The sequence below is a fragment of the Leuciscus leuciscus genome (genome assembly GCF_965113295.1).
Source record: "Leuciscus leuciscus genome assembly, chromosome: 1".
NCBI classification, from domain to species: domain Eukaryota; kingdom Metazoa; phylum Chordata; class Actinopteri; order Cypriniformes; family Leuciscidae; genus Leuciscus; species Leuciscus leuciscus.
This window is the reverse complement of record NC_138725.1, coordinates 11,044,414-11,065,255: the sequence shown is the minus strand read 5'-3', so window position 1 is coordinate 11,065,255 and position 20,842 is coordinate 11,044,414. Positions and strand designations below refer to the sequence as shown.

The 20,842-nt window shown below is 39.4% G+C and overlaps 3 protein-coding genes across 3 annotated transcripts; all 3 read left to right on the top strand.

Moving 5' to 3' along the window:
* Nucleotides 1–1,667: 1,667 nt before the first annotated feature.
* Nucleotides 1,668–6,766, top strand: LOC309499850 (GTPase IMAP family member 8-like). Its single transcript, XM_082171338.1, has 3 exons — nt 1,668–2,309; nt 4,879–5,544; nt 5,717–6,766. Exons 1-3 carry the CDS (start codon nt 2,282–2,284, stop codon nt 6,601–6,603), a joined length of 1,581 nt encoding a protein of 526 aa, XP_082027464.1. The 5' UTR covers nt 1,668–2,281; the 3' UTR covers nt 6,604–6,766.
* Nucleotides 6,767–11,233: 4,467 nt separating this feature from the next.
* On the top strand, nt 11,234–20,621 carry LOC309502510 (uncharacterized protein). The gene is made up of 11 exons (XM_082174900.1): nt 11,234–12,192; nt 12,287–12,357; nt 12,657–12,889; nt 13,666–13,812; nt 14,080–14,211; nt 14,301–14,331; nt 14,437–14,469; nt 14,586–14,621; nt 14,708–14,780; nt 19,209–19,262; nt 19,409–20,621. Exons 4-11 carry the CDS (start codon nt 13,687–13,689, stop codon nt 19,491–19,493), a joined length of 570 nt encoding a protein of 189 aa, XP_082031026.1. The 5' UTR covers nt 11,234–12,192; nt 12,287–12,357; nt 12,657–12,889; nt 13,666–13,686; the 3' UTR covers nt 19,494–20,621.
* On the top strand, nt 16,208–18,511 carry LOC309510773 (uncharacterized protein). The gene is made up of 2 exons (XM_082185662.1): nt 16,208–17,323; nt 17,372–18,511. Exons 1-2 carry the CDS (start codon nt 16,235–16,237, stop codon nt 18,125–18,127), a joined length of 1,845 nt encoding a protein of 614 aa, XP_082041788.1. The 5' UTR covers nt 16,208–16,234; the 3' UTR covers nt 18,128–18,511.
* Nucleotides 20,622–20,842: the final 221 nt, after the last annotated feature.

Here is a 20,842-nt window from a genome sequence, read left to right as displayed (position 1 = left end):
GGCCACTTCTTACGGGTTTAAATTGTCTGCTACTTTTTGCCAGCCCTCTCTCCTGGCTTTTGCAGACTTTGAGGTGTTCCCTGGCGTTTTAATTAAACATTAAAATTCTGAATAAACTTCGACTGTTCTTGCTCTGCTGAGGAGAAAAACTGAGCGCGCTCTTTGGCCACGCTGAACAGCCAATAGCAGCGTTGCTGATCAATGTTTCTACTATGGATACATGTCCCCTTTAACCCAGCGCATGAACGCGCAATTATCTCAGATAACTCAATCCAGCTATACTAATCATATCCGGCAAGTGTGTTCGAAGAACCGAGTTAGCCAGATCATGATTAGCACGATGATATCATCTTGGATGTGTCATTTGATCTCGGATGTAATAAGCAACGTACGAAGAACGAGCCCCAGGAGAGTTTGCCTCATTTCAGAAAGTGGTGTTATTAATCATGTGCGTAAAACGTTATTGTTGTTTATATCACGCATTATTGTAATAGCCTTTCATTGGGTATATTTATATTATTTGTTGATATTGTCGACTAAGCTAAGAAAAGTGCTTCGTCATTCTGTTTTGCACGCGCTGTCGATGTGACGTCATTAACGCAACGGCCACGGGTTCGATCCCCAGTCTGACCAAAGTCAGATAAGTTTTTTGTCACAACAAAAGTGAATAAAATGACTTCTGGATATGTTCTAATGCCTTTCTAAATATTGAAATGTACAGAGGTGTATAGTCCAGGGGTCAGAAAGTAAAAGTCCTGCCATATGTTTATTCCACCCATGAACTCAGTCAGCTGATTTCACTAATTAGTTCTCTCTCCTGCTGAATTAGCAAATCCAGGTGATTGGAACAAAATACTGAGGGGGACTTTTACTTTCTGAACCTGGACTTTACACCTCTGGAAATGTATTTGTCGTTGATTAACAATTATTTATGGATGTTAAGTATTGATATATTGGTTCTATTTGCCTTATAGAACCACACACACAAGTACACCAAATAAATCCTCAACGAAACCTAAGTGCATCTTCACTGCGTCCTGACCAGACGCACCACAGTGATTCATTTAACCCGAGCCACATCGGTTACTACACAACAAGGGGTTTCGAGATAGGGTTTAGGGGTTTAGAGATAGGGTTCAGGTATGGATTGGCCATCTAGCTCCACCCATTACTTTTCAGCAGTGTGTGTCACCAGAGAGAAAAGTGAGTGAGTTTGATTCCGCTCGTACGCCTGACAATGCTAAATGTTCAGTTTTCTGATAATATTTATTCACATGTTTATATGGCATAATATATGATAATGTAATATGTATATGCTATAGGCTTGTATATATAAAATGTTTGTAAATGGACCTCCATAGTCACCTGTAAAACAGTTGTTAAATATGAAATGGTTAAAATCAAAGGTTGTATTTGTTAACATTAGTTAATGCACTGTGAACTAACATGGACAGCTGTATTTTTATTAACTAATGCAGTCATATAGATTCAAATACTGTATTGTTATTCATATGTTTTATTGTTGTTATGTATTGTTGGTTACCATTTATTAAATGTAGATGTCTATGTTAACGTCCCTTAAACCTGCGTATACTGGCGTGTGACGCTGGGGGCAGTGGGGAGCCGCAGGGCGTTTCACATGAAGTAGTCACACTGCCAGCTGTCAGTGTCCAGTTGTCACACTGTCAACACTGTGAAACAGAAACTAATTTATTGTTGCCTTTGTTGGATTTGCAGGTAAGAATAGTGATGTGACATCACAACTGGTGTATAAGTAAATTCGATGTGTTAGTTTGATGCATTTGTTTTATGGAATCAAAAAAAAAAGGCCGCCTCGACGCACCTGCGGCTGGAGTGCGGATGTCCGCGGCCGCGCTGTCGGATGTCGTGCGGGTTAATATTAGTCGCGACTTTACAATGTTTAAAAGAGATTAATTCAGTTTCAGTGCACTCAATGTTTTAGTAAAGAGAGTTTACTGCTATAAGGTTAAATAGCTACTTACAGTGCTTGTATAGAGTTAGTATGTTAATTGAGCTTTAGTACTGAGTCAGTGTATGAACATGTTTGTTGAGTGTTGTGGGCGAATCATCAGGCGACTCCTGTAACCGGTATAACAAGAAGAGATCGCAGGGAGCGTTTTCAGTGAAAGTAAATCGAAACTTTACTGCTGCTGTTCTCTCCGTTTTCTTTTGACCAAATCCTGGACATGTTTAATTTAAAGAGTGTTATTTATTCACGTTTCACACTTATTTGAAGCATTATTCTTGTGATCACATAAAGATGGCAGAGGTACCTTCTGCACCTACAGGTAAGCGGACTCAACCAATGTAGGCCTATATGATGTTGTTGCCAAATAGATTTTAATCCATAATTATCTGAGATGTTGTAGTTTTTGATTAATTTCTTTCATTTGTAGGAAAAAGGTTCTGTCGTCATAGTCATGTGACCTTCTTACAATTATGTGTTCTTAGTCTTAAAGTTATTTCATACAAAATATGACTAGAAATAAAGAGGAAAAAAAATGCAGATGAATGCTCATTTACGCCAAAAGCACAAGTAGAATTTTACCATTGTACTGAAGGAAAATAAATTCACCAAGTTGATGTTTACAACATGACACAGTGAACAGTGACGCACCTTCAGACTCTAGGAAAACAAGCAGAACAGGTTCATCAGTCTAATGTTGCCCATAACAAATGAAGTACAGCCATAATGTTTACCTTAAGTATAGTTTAATTATATATATATAAAAAATGTTTTTTAAAATATCGCATAATTTGATCATTGTACTGTAAACAAAAAAATAGAAAAGACCATGTAAATTAAAAGTGCATTATTATATTGGTCTAATTGAAAACCATGTTGTTCAGTTTAACTGCAAATTGCAATCCGCATAGAAGAATTGAGAATAAACGGACTGACAAAATTCTTCAAAAGTGAAAATTCTAGCTAACTGATTTTGTTTATTGTGAAATTAAGTTGTAAAAAGACAAAAATATACATTGACCCAGATTAACATTTTAGTTTATGTCTAAAGAATATATATTGATTAACTATGGTATGGCCTTTATAATAAATCATCTGTTTACATACATTATACAAAGGTTTTTGTTTTTTGGAATAGAAATATTTTTTATCAAAATCAAAATATAAGATTTGAACTTATTTTTCAAATAAAAGTTGGTCCAACTTTTCTTTTTTTTTTTTTCTTTTTTTTTTTAAGTTGGTCCAAAGTATTTTTTTTTTTTCTCTGTGAAGGTCAAAAAAAAAAAAAAAAAATTGAGTTTAAGTCCATAAATATATTAATGTATTACATCATTATTTTATTGCTAGACTAATGCCAGGCTAAGCTTTAATGACACTGGTGCGCTCTGCTGGACATTTAATTTTGTTGCACTTTAGGATATACATGTTATTTCTGAATCACCTGACTATCATTTCTGTAATTTCATTGTTTTAGATCGGGAGAACTGAATAATAAAAAATGTAAAAAAAAATTTCATGCCCAGACATTAAACTATGTTGCTAAATCCCGCGGCAGTTTTGTAGTGATCTACGGGCTGATCTGGGGCCTCATTTATAAACGTTGCGTACGCACAAAAGAAGGCGTACGCCGCTCTCTACGCAATAAAAAGCAAACTTGACGGGAAAATGTGCGGTCCTTCACGCAAGCTCTGACCCAGGCGTACGCACAAAAACGGGTGAAATGAGAAATGGCGACACCGTCGGCAGACGGAAGAAACACGTGAAAGTGTGTTGAAGTGTGTGAAACTTTAGACCGTTGTGTAAAAAAATGACAATACTGCCTCTCATAAATAACATGAAGACTTTACAAAGCAAGTCTTACAATTAACAGCCAACATGAATACCCGTTTGATCGATCTGCAGTGTAAAAAAAAAAAAAATCAAATGAAGATTAAAACAGAAATGCAAATTAACACATATTTGCAAAAAGAAAAGTGAAATATGTTCTGCAATAATATTAGCATGTTATGCAGTTCATCCTCATAACACATCTGTAGCTTGTCAGATGCAATCAAATAGATGGTAATAAAATGCCATGATGCCATCACAATGCGTAATAACGCACAATGGCCGTCATGAGTAATTTTTTTTAATAATAATTATAATAATTTTATATTTCTCTTTACTCCTCTTTTCCACCTCGCCAACGATAATTTCTACTTCACATTGAGTGAAGTTATGTTTCTTGGTTTTTCTCTCTGTGTTTGCCATGATTTCGCAATCGATGAATATTAACTTGTGGGCGTTTCTCAGACTATTTATGGGCAACTATGGGCGTGACATGAAGCCGCAAAAGCTGCGCTACATTTAGAATTGATTGTGATTTATTAAGGGAAAACTGCGTAGGATGTGCGTGCGCACGGTTTTATAAATCCGAATATTTCTGTGCGTACGCACGTCCTATGTTTCATCCGTACGCCACTTCTGACGCTAATCCGACGCAAAGTTTTATATGAGGCCCCAGGTCCTATTTCTAGCGGATTTTTGTTCATACTGTGTGCGTACATCTTAAAAGTAGGTAGTTAAATACTCTTTCATGTATATGTTGGTAGAATTAGTTGCTGCTACGTGACATTGAAGGGATAATAGTGTATAGTGTACACTTTTTACACCAATATTTATATCTTTTTTTTTTTACCACATAATTACGGGGACATGAATTGAGATTAAGTTTTAAATCTTACATGTTTGTAAATTAATTTTGTACAGCGTACAAAACAGTCGCCCAGACAAGATGATCACAACAATATTATCGAACTCTGTAATTTTGGTCACTATTATCGTGATATAAAATGTTCATACCATCCCATCCCTAATCTGACCTGATGTCTTATTTCATATTTTTATTTCAGAGATGTCGGAGATAAGCTCCAGTCCAGATGATCCAGTGATCCGGGTTCTTCTGATAGGCAGGAAGGGTTCTGGGAAAAGCTCATCTGGAAACATTATACTGGGAGAAAATAAGTTTAAAATCCACAAACATAAGAAGAAACATGAAGCTGAAGTGTGTGAGGGTAAAACACAGATCGGAGAGAAGCAGGTGTGTGTGATTGATTGTCCAGATCTACTGGATCCAGACCTGAATAAAGAGAAGCTGGAGAAGATGAAGGATCAGCTGGTCTCTCAACGTTCATCAGGACTCAGTGCAGTTCTGCTCACCGTTCCTCTAGAGGAACCTGTGGAAAATGAGGAGGAGATACTGGATTTTATTAAAGGTTTATTAGGTCCTGAAGTTCAGAAGTACATCATGATTATGTTCACACACAGAGATGAACTGGAGGAACTGGATGAACCGCAGACCATTGATGAACATCTACAAAACCAAGATCATGAGGATCTCCAGCGACTGGTGACTGAATGTGGAGGAAACTTTCACTGTTTCAATAACAAGTGTAAACATGGTGATCAAGTCCCAGAACTACTGCAGAAGATTAAAGGAATGATGATGAAGAACGGAGGGAAATTTATCATGGACCAAATGAAGAGGAGTGACAGCAAGGACCATCTTGATATCAACTGTAAGATGATTTGTTGTTGAAAATTAATTCAGTACATGCAAGTTATTCATTGAGTGTGTAAGGCACTTATATTTCTCATGCTTAGAGCATCGTCATATGCATTATGCATATATTAACAATACTGAGATTTAATTATGCAGTGCATTGATGTGGTTTGATGTTTCTGTTGTAGTTTCATCAGAAGATCCAGATCAGATTCAGATTCCTGTGAGGAAAGACCAGATCAGACTGGTTCTGCTGGGAAAAACTGGATGTGGGAAAAGTGCCACTGGAAACACCATCATCGGCAGAAACCTGTTTAAATCTACAGCCATTTCAAACTCTGTGACGAAACGGTGTCAGGCAGAAACTACAGTGAGGATCGGTAAAGAGATCTCAGTGATCGACACTCCTGGACTTTATGATCATAAACTCAGTAAAGATGAGATTAAAACTGAAATAGTGAAATGCATAATGTTATCCTCTCCTGGACCACACGCTTTCATTATTGTCATTAGAGTGGGTCGATTCACTGAGGAGGAGAAAAACACAATAAAGCAGCTCAAAGAAGTGTTCGGAGAACAGATACTAAAATACACCATGATCATCTTCACCCATAAAGATCAGTTAGAGAAGGAGAATAAAACCATTGAAGAGTTTCTACAGGAAAGTGATCCAGATCTTCAATCCCTCATACAGAGCTGTGGAAACCGGTTCTTCTGTTTAGATAATGAGTCTGCCAGTTTCCCACAGTTCAGAGATCTGATCGGAAAAATAGAGAAGATGGTGGCAGAAAATGGAGGAACACACTTCACCAATGACACCAAACACATTCAGGAGATTGTGAATCAGAAAATGGTTGGGAAAGTGGAGCATTCAGGTTCAGCAGAAGTGTCTCTATGTGAAGATTTCATCATGACTGGTGAATACATATCAGATATAGTCAGACTCATAGGGGATGATTTAGAGAGCGCCATAAAGGAACTTGAGAGAAGAGGAATCAGTCGTACAGAGGCCGTGATTGGTGCACTCAGAGCCATACGGAAACTATCAGAACAGGACATGTGTGCAATTCAGTGAGAGACATAATGATCAGACAAACATCAGTCATCTTGTTTATAAGCTAACGTTTAAAGATTATCCACTGGCATTGATCGCTAATAAGAAAATCGATATGTATACTGTATATAGAGTATATGAATATATGTTCATTGTAATTATATTACATAATAATATATTACTTTTTTTTTTCTTGTAAAGTATGCCTTCCTTAATGTTATAACGCTTCATAAAGTGATCCCCAGCCATGAGATCAAACACAATTCCAATGGCACTTGAACATTTTCTGTACACATTTCATAAAAATATTGTAATTATGTAAGTGTAATGTAATTAAATTTTTAAAATTCATGAATGGGTTCTGTTCTTATTATTGCAGATTTTAATCAAAACACAACATTTTCAAGATGGCATTAATGAAAACGAGATGTTCTGTTGTGTGTCTCAGTGTTGATTGTTCAGTCTAAACTTCAACCTGCATTTATTTTCAGTGGGATTTTGTGGAAAGACGCCCAATCAGATTTTCACTGGATACTGTGTGTCAAAGGATCAGCTAGAGGTGGGAAATGATCAGTCATGGGAAGTCAAACAATCCAGCTGAACAGCGGTGTGTGTGTGGCAGAATCGATAATTCACATTTTAATTTAATAAGTATTTAGGCTTCGCTGATCTCATGGACCGGTGGAATTTATCAAGAGTGTTCCTTAGTACTTCCTAGGAGACCTGGGCCCGTATTCATAAAGATTCTAAGAATCCTCTCAGAAAACTCTTAATTTAGCTTAAAAACTTTTACGTAGGAGTCTTAGCTTAAGAGCAATTCGGGACTGATCTGAGAGCAACTCTGAGTAAGGAAAAGACAAAAACTTTCATCTTAGTAAGGAGGCGGGGTTGACCCCGTTGCTATGTATGACACAATCTTTTGACGACTGTGATTGGTTGGTTGTCCAAGAAGGGGAAAAAAAGTGATTTTAAGTATAGGGTCTATTCTAAGCCTTCACTTTGAAATTACATGCGTCATTTTTCCTATTTGACCGTTCTCACACACACACTCACACACACACACACATTATATATGTGTATATAAATCCTTTTTATTTTTATTTACCATGCTGTTAATTTCCTATAAGGTATTTGCTTGGCTTAGAATGATAAAAATTGTTCCACTCTTTCCAATTACACTGATTGCTGGCATGTCTATTTAAGTGGTGGTTTGAATGTTGGTTTTAATGTATCAAACATGGAATTTTCCCAGTTGCCAAATATCGTAATGTAGTGATTACTTTCATTTCTGGCGCTATGGCATTTCTGTGCTGTGTCGGAGATGTTAGCGTGTCTCTAATAAGATCTGTCACAAACATGATCCCTGCACGATCTAATATATAGTGTCTTATTAACTCACTGTCATCCATTGTCTGCAACACATTTCTTCTCCCTCTTCTTTCTGCCATTTTCTCCTCTGCTAAAGAAACTCTTAAGCCTCTTAAAAGTCCTCGTCCGTGCTCCTAACAATTTTGACCTTAAGACCTCTTTTAAGGGTTAAGATGCTTTCTGAATGACTTTTTTCTTTACTAGGATTTTTTCTTTAATTTTAAGAGTAAACGCCCACATTTCTAAGAATTTTCTTAGAATTTTGTCTCTAGGAGCTACTCTTTGCATTAAGATTCTTTATGAATACGGGCCCTGTAGTTTATCTTTCTTCCATTTCCTTTCTGCTCGTCTACATGTCCGTCTGAGCTCCCGAACAGCTTCAGTTACGCACGGCTCAAGCTTGGGTTTTTGATGTTTAGCTTTAAAGTGGGCCACTTCATCTAAAATATTGGAGCAAGCAGTGTTAAACCGGCTGAGGTGTTCAGCAGCACTCAAATCATGGAGGTGTGCATCAGAAACTCCAGCAATCTCACTAAACACTGCAGGAAAACCACCACCGGTTTAACAGTGTTCACCATATCTGTTGTAAAAGGGATAGAGAACAAGATAGGCTTGTGGTCTGAAATACCAAAATCGCCCAGTTCCAGATCTTCAGTGGATACACCATGCGTTAACACAAGATCGAGTGTGTGTCCCTGGAAATGAGTGGGGCCTTTCACCCACTGAATTAAATCAAAGGAGTCAATTAATTGACAAATGTGTTTGACGGTCTGCACATCTCCAAGAATTATTACTTTATCAAAGATTGATATGTCGCCAAGAAAATTCACAAATTCATTTAGAAAGTCTTTGTGGGCTTTAGGAGGATGATAAAGCACAACAGTGTCCATTTCAAGTTTTAGCAGTTGTAGTTCGAAACTGTTAACATCATCTGTCATCAGAGTAGTACACTTCTACACTTAAAACTCTCTTTAAAAATAGACAAGTTGTCTCCACAACAGCGGCGCCGTCTCGATTCTTCCCTCGATAGCTTTTCATAGCTTTTCTTCCAAGCAGCAAGTGTCTTAATCTCATGGGGACAGTCTCCATCTGCAGTGATCTTGAAGACCACTGGATGCCATGATCTTAGTTTTCTTAATGTTGAGTTTCAAGCCTACTTTTCACAGTATATATTATACAATAAACACATTTCAAATATATGAACAAATATTGGACAAAACTCTTAAGTTAAAACTGAATCCTTTATTTTAAATCCGCTTTAGTATATTAGTCAATACATCAAAATAAATGTTCTTCTTTAAATCATTACTAAATTATTTAAAATGCGCATTTAAGTTAAACTCAATTAGATATTGTTACAAAGTGCATTTAAAAAAAAGTGCACTTATGTGTGTTAAACAGTCATGAAAGTGTTTTCTCTTTAAGGATACTTTTAATTTTAGTAATATTATATTATCTGCAAGAAACTTTGTTAGTATTATTTAAAAAGTAACTTAAGAAAAACATGTTATCTACACGTTTGTACATATACTTTAGCATATATGTCTCCAGCAAACAATGGAATTACAAATATGAGTATATATCCATATATGGCCATATATCAGAAGCACTAAACATGTTTTAATGCATTAGACAGTAATGTTGGAGGATACACCTCATCGATGAAGCAAGCAGATAAGCCCAGAACAAGCCCATATATATAGTCATTTTGTCAAAAATGTAGTGTCAAAATATACAGTCATTTATAGTAAAAAAAAAAAAAAAAGTTCTGGTCGCACCGCAGCAAAAGTTTTGTGTTGTGTCGTGTTTGAGAAGCTTGTTCGATAATGAAGATTATCGGGGTAAAAGTAGGATAAAGGACTGTTTTCCCCCCGTACATTGCATTAGCTGCTGGAGTGTTTCAGTAAGTAACATACTGGGAATGCCACGAGAACTGAGTTTTGTACTTCTTAACAAACTTACCTATCAAGGCGACAGAAAGTCAAAGGATAATAAGAATCCAAATGAAAGCTAAAAGCATGTGTGATATGAGTGTTTTGGAGGGAAAGCAGGGCCAACTCAATTTGTTTAAGGTGATAATTGTGGAGAATAATGATGGGAGAGTACTAAAACCAGAATGTTATAAAATGCCCAATGCAAATGATTGTCAATAAAACAGTCAGACCGACTTACTCATATTGACCAATGTGAAATCAGAAAAACCTCTTATAAAAATCTTTACAAAAGAAAATATTTTGATGAGGAGGACTCTAAAACCCAGAAACATATAGCTTAACCATAGAGAAACACTGAAAAAACCTGAAACAATACAAAGTGGAAATTGAAGATATTCAGAGAGACTCTGGGCTGATCTTCGAAGAAAGGGAAATCAGTGAGGAAATGACAGACGAAACATATAAAGTGCATCAGAGGGAAAATCCTGATAAAACAGGGAGAGAAACTATGATAGAAGTCAAAGTCAGCGGCTCACACACTGATCACAGTAATCGTGCTGTATTACACTGAACACAGCGAGTCGAGTTTGATCTTCTCTTACGGGTGTGTGTTTGGATGGACTGATCATCTGTAGACGAGAAGAGGGAATGTGTGTTTGACCATACATGTGCAAGTGTCCTTGAAACTTTTCATTATTATTATTACTACTTTTTATAAATGCACAACAAATACCACAGAAAAGCAGCGGTCGTGTGTTCAACATGCTCCAATATTGAGTAAAAAACATCCCATGTGGAGACATGAAGACATTGTCTTGAGGAAAAGCAGATTGTACAGTTCTGTAAAGTACAGGATACTTTGAAGAAGCTAACATATAACCATTTTGATTGATTTCACCTTTGTTTAGTTCTTACATCACTAAAATTCTCTGTTTGATTCCTCTTGATGTTTCATATAAAGAGCATGGTTTATTACTGTTTATATATATATATATATATATATATATATATATATATATATATATATATATATATATATATATATATATATATTCCTGTTATTAGGAAGGAGGTCTGTATTGGGGTTTAAAGTGGAATTTTGTACTAATAAGTTTTACCCTATAAATTGGGTTATAAAATAACTAGTTTGTTGGGTTATTTGGCCAAATGTCATGCTTTAACCATTCTGGTATTATTATTAATTATATTATTTATAAATTCATTATATAATAATAATGCAAGACTTACAATATTATTGAAAATGCTTTATTTACATTACATTTAAAGTTGCCAACATTTCTATTATATTAACTTATTAGTTGCATTTGTGTTATTAATTACTACCTTATCGCATTAGGTTACTTGCAATTATGTTTCAGTTTACAAAAAATCACAAATAAATAAACAGAACAAATCTAGTACAGACAATGTAATACAGGTGACAGTGTGTTGATGGACCAGAATATAATATATATAATATATTGTGTGTTGTAGAGACACGAACAGCAGTAGCAGAGTCTTGGGATACTCAATGTACAACATGTATTATCATTTAATGCCTGTATTAAAGCACAACTGCTTGTAAACCATTGCTCCCACAATACCGAAGGCTTGATTTTATCCCAAAACTTCAGGACACGAGGGAATTGCCTCTGTTCCTCCTCCTCCTCCTCCAACATAATGAATATTTGTTTCAACCTTTAAACAGAAATTTTAAATGGTAAATATGCACACATACTTAAAACCAAACAATAGCCATAAATGTACTGTCATCAATCGTGTACTTGCCCTCTCCGTATGGCAATGAAGGAAGGATAGCTGGCAGGGTCCGACAGAATCGAATTACATTTGTGGCAAAATATACTGAGCGTAACTTTTCAAGAAACTAATGAATATAAAATGAAACTGAAAAAGATCAATTGCAGTGTATAATTGCAGTCTGCTCTGCCACTTCCCCTTAAATACCCAGACCAGAACAAAGGGTTATACCAATGTTTTTAGAGTTGTTTTGGGTCAGTTCATGTACCTGGCAGAGATAAGGAAAAAGAAAAGTTTGAACAAGACAATGTCCCGTGCGATCTTCTGTCCAGGGTGCGTTTAATTGTGAGAAAGATATTGTGAAATGCTCAGAAATGGTTGTTCTGTGTGATGTGAACATCTGCTTATCCGTGCTCTCGGCTACAGAACTGAAGACCTTTAGAAGAAAGAGCAAATGCAGACGGAGATTATGTAACTTCTTCAGCGAGGAGGAGATTCATTACGTAGAGCCGTAAGTGAAAGTAAATCTGAGCAGCTCGACTCCTGCTGAGTTTGTATTTCTTTCTTGATTTATTGATATGTTTAGTAATGATAAACATATTTTGAGATTGTTTCTACATTTAGAATGGTCTTTGTTTTCCCAGAAGCATTATCCTGAGCTCCTGTTCGTACTGAGAGACTGTTAAAATGGCGACGACATCTAAAACACTTCCTGGTGAGATTGTGTTCGAGTAATAAGAAGTGTATTCTGTTAGTGTTCATAGTTGATTTAGCTTGTAGTTCAGTTTTAGATCATTTCTTCAAGAGTCATTTGGTTCCTATCCAGAGTCCAGAACACCTTCAGATTGAGCTGAGATATATCAATTACTGACGGCTTTAATGACATTTAGTTTGTTTGCTGCTGCTGTCTTGTGTGTCGAAGTGTTTCATTCTTTTCTTAAATGTGAGGGATGAAGATACACTTGACCTTGTGTATTTTATACAGTCATTCTTCATATTTTCTGTGTCTTTCAGTGATCAAGAGATCCAGTCCAGATGATCCAGTGATCCGGGTTCTTCTGATGGGCAGAAACGGCTCTGGGAAACGCCGAGGATTCTCAGAAGTACAACAGAGGTGGAGGTGTACTGACAGTCGAAAGATGAAGCTCCTCCTGTTAATCACACAACTGCTCACATAAACACTGCAGGCCAATCAGAAGCAGAGATTCCAGCAGGAGAACAAGACCTTCACTATTACCGACTCACAGGTATGAGGTTAGTATTTCATTACTGTAAAATTCTGTTGTTAAGGATTCTGTGATTGGCAGGTTTATAAATTGTATTGTTTCATGGAGGAGGAGAAGAGGATGTTTCACATTCATTACAACAACAAAAACAAGAAAAAGACAGAAGAGGGCACAGAGCCATATATTTTATATTGTGTATTTGCACTGATATATACATGCGCTTGTTATACAGTTCTGTTGTGCAGCTCTGCGTTTCACCAACATCATTGTTTCATTGTAAACTAAATGTTCAATTGTCATTTTATTACATGATGAAATATAGATTCAACTCAATTGATTTGACATGATTTTGATGAGTAAAATGTATCAAATTAATAAAATGGAAAATAATTCGGACTCTCTAGTCCACGACTGACCCATAATGTATATTGTTATATTTGAGCTAAAAAATAAAATAATAAACTGCAGTTTAATGAAGTTTCAAGCATCACATGACCACGGGGTCTCCATGCAACTGCTGATGTCACTCAGAGCCGGCACTAACACACTGTAAATCTGCATATTTCAGTCACTAATTAACGCCTGAATGTGACAGTCGTGCCACAATAGTGTCATAGCTGTAATTATTTATTCAAATTTATAAGACTTCTATTTACAAAAGGGAACAAATGAAAACAAAAGATATCTGATAATAGGGGAAAGCTATACAGAAAGTTGTTGTGTGTTGATTGTGATTCTTGATGAGTGAATGTCTAAATAACATGAGAAAAATTCTGTCATTTATTGCTTTAAAACAGGTTGTTCATTTGAGTTGAGTCATGATGTCTAACATCAGTGTGTGCTGTGGAGAGATTGAGAGTGCTGTGGGGTTTGTGTATGTGATTCTGCATGTTATACTGAATCACACACTCAATGAAGACTGTGAGCAGAGCTGGTATTCAGAGGTGACTGTCACACACACACACACACACACACACACACACACACACACACACGTACGCACACACTCATGATCTGATCCTCTTGTGTGTGTTCAGGACGGGCGTCTGATAGCAGATCCATCAGATCCTGAAACACTGAGTGATCACACCACACACACACACACACACACACACACACACACACACACACACACACACACACACACCACACACACACACACACACACCACACACACACACTCATGATCTGATCCTCTTGTGTGTGTTCAGGACCGGCGTCTGATAGCAGATCCATCAGCTCCTGAAACACTGAGTGATCCTGTTTTTTCAGTCTCATCTGATCATCTCGTCACGTCTCGATGTGTGAATGTCCTTCATGAGATCCTCTGTGACGCTTCAGGAGTAAATCAACTCTCAACACATCATTCCTCTGTTTTCATGCTTAATCTTTCATTAACATGATTCTCTAATGCTTATTTCTTTCATCTCAGTCTCATCACAGTCTTAAGACCATGTTCAGAGGTGAGAGAGACTCTTGAGTAAAACATCAGTGTGTCCAGAATCAGACTCTGTGTTGAACTGAATCTTCTGTAAGTGAATCATGATGATTGTGAATGTGTTTTTCAGTGAGCAATGAAACTGCAGCGACTCCAAACTCAGGTGAGTTTCAGCTGATAAACGTGTGTCTAATTCACTAATAAAACACTGATTCAGACTCCAGTGTGAATGTTTTCTGTCATATTGTCTGATATTTGTGATCGTTGTGTGTTTTAAAGATGTGAATGAAGCTTCTCCGTCTCTCCAGATCTCAGGTAAAACATCAAGAGCTTTAAACATCAACTTTAATATTGATTAATCATTATAGATCAGCTGATCTGATATTTGATCACTTGTATAGATCAGTTGTGGTGGCTGTTTGCTCTCTTCATCTTCATCTTCATCTGTTATATACTGCGTAAAAGGATCTTCAGGTGAGTTATGAGTGTTTAATTGTGTCTAAAAGAATAAAATAGTCATGAAAATCAATTTAACAAAGTCATATTAAATGACGCCTAAACTATAAAATATCTCTGAATACGGGACGCCTAAGTTTACGTCACTATATTACAATTAAATCCTAATTTAATCATGACAAACTATATATTGTTGGAAAGGTCTAAGACTCCTTAATGGATATTTCAGCACTGTTTTTTGTTACAATTTATGCAGGAACAGTAATAGATGAATTTATGACAAGAGCGCACCTCAAAAAATTCTACATCATAACAGGCGTTCTGGTGTTTGTCACAAAAAGTCGACGCACACACTTTTAATAATTGAAACTTTGGTTTTCATGCTAAAAGTTCATAATAAAACATTTAATCTAGTATTTGTCAATAAAAAAATATAAAATAATATTATCTTCTAAAAAGTATAACATATATATTACCCTCTAAAATATTATATTATATTTTTTTATCGCCTTTTTTTATTACATTACATATTTTAGTAGTTATCATAAATTAGGTATCATTTGAAAGCTGTCACGGTTTTGGTCTGGTTTTGTTCTTGTCATGTTTGCTTCCTTGTCTGTCATGTGATCCCTTGTAGTCATGTGATCCTGCCATGTGTCTTGTCATGAGTTTATTGTCTGATTGTTTGATCATTGTTCACAGGTGTCCCTTGTCTAGTCATTAGTCTGTGTATTTAAGCCCTCATGTTTGCCATGTGTGTTTGTCAAGTATTGTTTCCTGTAAATCTGCTAGAGTGTAAGTTTCATGTTCATGCCAGGGTTTTTGTTTTCATGCCACGTCATGTTTTTGTTTCATGTTTTATTTTAGTTACAATAAACTGCATTTGGGTTCTCATTTCTCAACTTGCCTCCAGTGGATCCCTTATTACAGAATACTTGACCTACAACAATGAACCCAGCGGTTGCCCTCCTGAACCTATGCCAGGGAAATGTTCCCATTGAAACGTATGTGGCTGAATTTTGTGAACTCTCTCACCAGTTGGATTTTAATGACGTGGCCCTCAAGGACATATTTAGAGTGAATTTGAATGAGCCCATTCGCTCCCAGCTTCCTGGGGGAAAAATCCACTGGTCCTTGGCTCAATATATTGACTATGCCCTATTATTGAGTGGTTCCTCATTTACTGTGGGTTTTGAGGAGAAGCCCCACAAACCCACAGTATCTGCCAAGCCTGAGCCACTTCACGTCATGCCTGCCAAGCCTGAGCCACTTCACGTCATGCCTGCCAAGCCTGAGCCACTTCACGTCATGCCTGCCAAGCCTGAGCCACTTCACGTCATGCCTGCCAAGCCTGAGCCACTTCACGTCATGCCTGCCAAGCCTGAGCCACTTCACTTCACGTCATGCCTGCCAAGCCTGAGCCACTTCACGTCATGTCTGCCAAGCCTGCCAAGCCTGAATCTCTTCATGTCATGCCTGCCAAGCCTGAATCTCTTCACGTCATGTCTGCCACGCCTGAATCTCTTCACTTCATGTCTGCCAAGCCTGAATCTCTTCACGTCATGTCTGCCAAGCCTGAATCTCTTCACGTCATGTCTGCCATGTCTGGGTCTCTTCACGTCACGTCTGCCAAGTCCGAGTCTGTTCACGCCACATCGGCCGCCGAGCCGGTGTCTCCTGACAAGATGGCCGCCGCCGAGCCTGTGTCTCCTGACAAGATGGCCGCCGCCGAGCCTGTGTCTCCTGACAAGATGGCCGCCGCCGAGCCTGTGTCTCCTGACAAGATGGCCACCGCCGAGCCTGTGTCTCCTGACAAGATGGCCGCCGCCGAGCCTGTGTCTCCTGACAAGATGGCCGCCGCCACGCCTGAACCTGAGCCCTCAGTTATGGCTACACTAACTATTATGGCCACAGCCATATGGTGTGTGTGGTCGGTGCACACATTTGAAGTTCACGTCATGCCTGCCGATCCAGAGACTGAGCTTCACGTCACGTCTGCCGATCCAGAAACTGAGCTTCACGTCACGTCTGCCGATCCAGAGACTGAGCTTCACGTCACGTCTGCCGATCCAGAGACTGAGCTTCACGTCACGTCTGCCGGGCCAGAGCCTGTTCACGTCACGTCTGCCGAGCCAGAGCCTCTTCACGTCACGTCTGCCGAGCCAGAGCCTGTTCACGTCACGTCTGCCGAGCCAGAGCCTGTTCACGTCACGTCTGCCGAGCCAGAGCCTGTTCACGTCACGTCTGCCGAGCCAGAGCCTGTTCACGTCACGTCTGCCGAGCCAGAGCCTGTTCACGTCACGTCTGCCGAGCCAGAGCCTGTTCACGTCACGTCTGCCGAGCCAGAGCCTGTTCACGTCACGTCTGCCGAGCCAGAGCCTGTTCACGTCACGTCTGCCGAGCCAGAGCCTGTTCACGTCACGTCTGCCGAGCCAGAGCCTGTTCACGTCACGTCTGCCGAGCCAGAGCCTGTTCACGTCACGTCTGCCGAGCCAGAGCCTGTTCACGTCACGTCTGCCGAGCCAGAGCCTGTTCACGTCACGTCTGCCGAGCCAGAGCCTGTTCACGTCACGTCTGTTCCAGCCCATAACCCCATAGCTGTCCCCAAGAAAATTTGGGGGGGGGGGGGCAGTAGGGTCCTTGATAGGACCATGGAGGCCGCGCCGCCATGGCCACCTGAACTGTCTGGTCCACCCTGGCCACCTGAACTGTCTGGTCCACCCTGGCCACCTGAACTGTCTGGTCCACCCTGGCCACCTGAACTGTCTGGTCCACCCTGGCCACCTGAACTGTCTGGTCCACCCTGGCCACCTGAACTGTCTGGTCCACCCTGGCCACCTGAACTGTCTGGTCCACCCTGGCCACCTGAACTGTCTGGTCCACCCTGGCCACCTGAACTGTCTGGTCCACCCTGGCCTCCTGCACTGCCGGATCCGCCCTGGCTTCCTGCACTGCCGGATCCGCCCTGGCTTCCTGCACTGCCGGATCCGCCCTGGCTTCCTGCACTGCCGGATCCGCCCACGCCATGCCACGGCCCAGGTCCGCCCACGCCATGCCACGGCCCAGGTCCGCCCACGCCATGCCACGGCCCAGGTCCGCCCACGCCATGCCACGGCCCAGGTCCGCCCACGCCATGCCACGGCCCAGGTCCGCCCACGCCATGCCACGGCCCAGGTCCGCCCACGCCATGCCACGGCCCAGGTCCGCCCACGCCATGCCACGACCCAGGCCCGTCCACGCCATGCCACGTCCCATGTCCTGTCCCCCTGCACGGGCCTGGCCCACCATCCCTCCCCCAAGACCGCCTCCGCTCCACCACCCACCTGGACTTTTATGTTTTGCTGGGCGTCGGGAGACGCCCTTAGAGGGGGGGATTCTGTCACGGTTTTGGTCTGGTTTTGTTCTTGTCATGTTTGCTTCCTTGTCTGTCATGTGATCCCTTGTAGTCATGTGATCCTGCCATGTGTCTTGTCATGAGTTTATTGTCTGATTGTTTGATCATTGTTCACAGGTGTCCCTTGTCTAGTCATTAGTCTGTGTATTTAAGCCCTCATGTTTGCCATGTGTGTTTGTAAAGTATTGTTTCCTGTAAATCTGCTAGAGTGTAAGTTTCATGTTCATGCCAGGGTTTTTGTTTTCATGCCACGTCATGTTTTTGTTTCATGTTTTATTTTAGTTACAATAAACTGCATTTGGGTTCTCATTTCGCAACTTGCCTCCAGTGGATCCCTTATTACAAAAGCTTACGATCTCAGAATTCATCCTGTGAAAACTGTTTTGAAATTGGACATTGTGTTACCATAGAAACAGTACTCTAAATTATTTTATCAGGCTCCTCCCCTTTTGGGCATAATTATGTTTCATAATTTATGATAAAAATATTTTCTAATCTTGACAACACATATTGTCAGAAAGGTCTGAGTCTCAAGGTTCCATATTTAGTGACAGAAGTGATATTTGGACAGAAATTTAATAATTTGTTATGGTAGAATGCATACAGTTAAATTCAATGGAATTCAATGACACCCGGTGGCTATTTTTGGTAATACGCCTAAACAAAATCTCATGGGAACTTCATTTTTTGTGATATCAACTTCAAATTTGGAACACAACTTGGTTAGATATATGGCTTTCATTTTATAGTAATTTTTTTGTAAAACATATTTTGTAAAATATATATTTTATATAAAAGAAAAATATTAAATACATTATATTTGATTTAATGTAAATGTAAACTTCCATAACTTTTTCATACTTACATTTTTTGAAGTGCTTTCACTTCAGCAATCTGCTATTTTTTCCCTTTAAAACAAGACCAAACTTAGGTCTATACTCCAAAGCATTCTTGAATTACAACCATTTAAGCTTGAATAGTGCATTTTAATGTACATTCTCAAAAAGGGGGGTGACAGCTAAGGGGTTAATAATCAGTCAATGTGTTGTCAGGTATTTTCCAAAAGCAGAGACGATCATCTTTCAGCATAATGATCCAGAAAACAGGTGAGAGTGAATCAAACCGAGAGAAATAAAGACTTAAAGAGAGTTTGACTGAATCAGAATATCATTGCAGAAGAAGTGAAACAGACGTTCAGCTGAGACTCTGTGAATGAAGCTTGATCTGCTGAAACTGAATGTGTTTCTCTCAGGGATCCTGAATCTGAGGATGATTCACAGAAGAAGCTCAAATCTGATGAATCTGATTCTCTGCAGTTCAACATGTCCACAGGATGATCATCATCATCATCATCATCATCATCATCTTCATCATCATCATCATCATCTTCATCTTCATCATCATCTTCATCTTCATCATCTTCTCAGAAAGGGATTTTAGTTCATTCTGAGCTTCTCAACTCTTTTCATTCCCTCCTCTGTTTTATTAATGCTGTTTTATTCTTAAAGGTGTGTTGTGTAATATTTAGGAGGATCAGACAGAAATGCAGTATAATATACCGGACCGTATAAATGATAATGAACCGTTATGTTTTTATTACCTTAGACTGAAGCCCCGTTCACACTGCCAGCGACACGCAGCGACAAAGCGACATGATCCCATTCATTTCAATGGAGCGCTGGCGACTTCCGGCGACACGAGCGACAGTGACCGTTGGCGACAGAATGTGGGCGTGTCAAGCGACACGAGACGCGCGACAAAAGTTCAGAAATTTCAACTTTATGCAAATGAGAAGCGATTTTCGCGAGCGACAACCAATAGGAAAGAAGACTTTCAGTGGAGCTCAGCTCACGTCACCGTCTCGAGTGCAGGCAAGACAGGAGTTCGAGAGCGATTTCACTGTTTTATATGATTTGACTGTAACCACATACATGGATATAATAAAATGATGCATGGAAAAGAAACTGTCGACAGTCTCAGTGAGTTTAATTCACACATTTAGTTCGAGTGTTGTAATTATGATGCAAGTTTAGCACTGCTGCAGATTATTTTACAGTTTCCCCTGCATTATGTTGACTATTAGGGACAAGAAAATTGATTATTTGTCAAATTCGAATGACGTTTTAGTAATTTATGACAGTATGAGTTGATTGATCGATATCTGTTGATTGATCGATCGTTAATCCAGTAGGCTAAATGATTTAATCCACTGAACACTGCTGTGGTAATATAAAAACACTCTCCCAACAGCATACTGTTTCTTTTGAGCCTAAATCCTAGTCAAATTAAAATGATATAGTTGTATATATCACTTGTGATGGTATTTTGTATAGATATGGCCAGACGTGCAGTCTACCAGTCACATTAGAGCGACAGCACTATGAACGCCCACAAGCGACTTCACAGTACAGAGACTAGCGACATACAGCGACAAAATCGCTGGCAGTGTGAACGGGGCTTGAGGTATTTCTGTCTACACACACCGCGGGTCTCCTTACATCGGCATGTGTCTACAGTGACCCTGAATGGACAAACGCGTTTCATCACTATCGTAAAGTTCATAACAATGAAAAGTTAAAATCGGGGGCAGGGCCATTGATTAGCGGACCATCACCTGCTGTTAGCATCCCATTGACTCCCATTCATTTTGGCGTCACTTTGACAGCGAATAACTTCACATCTGAGG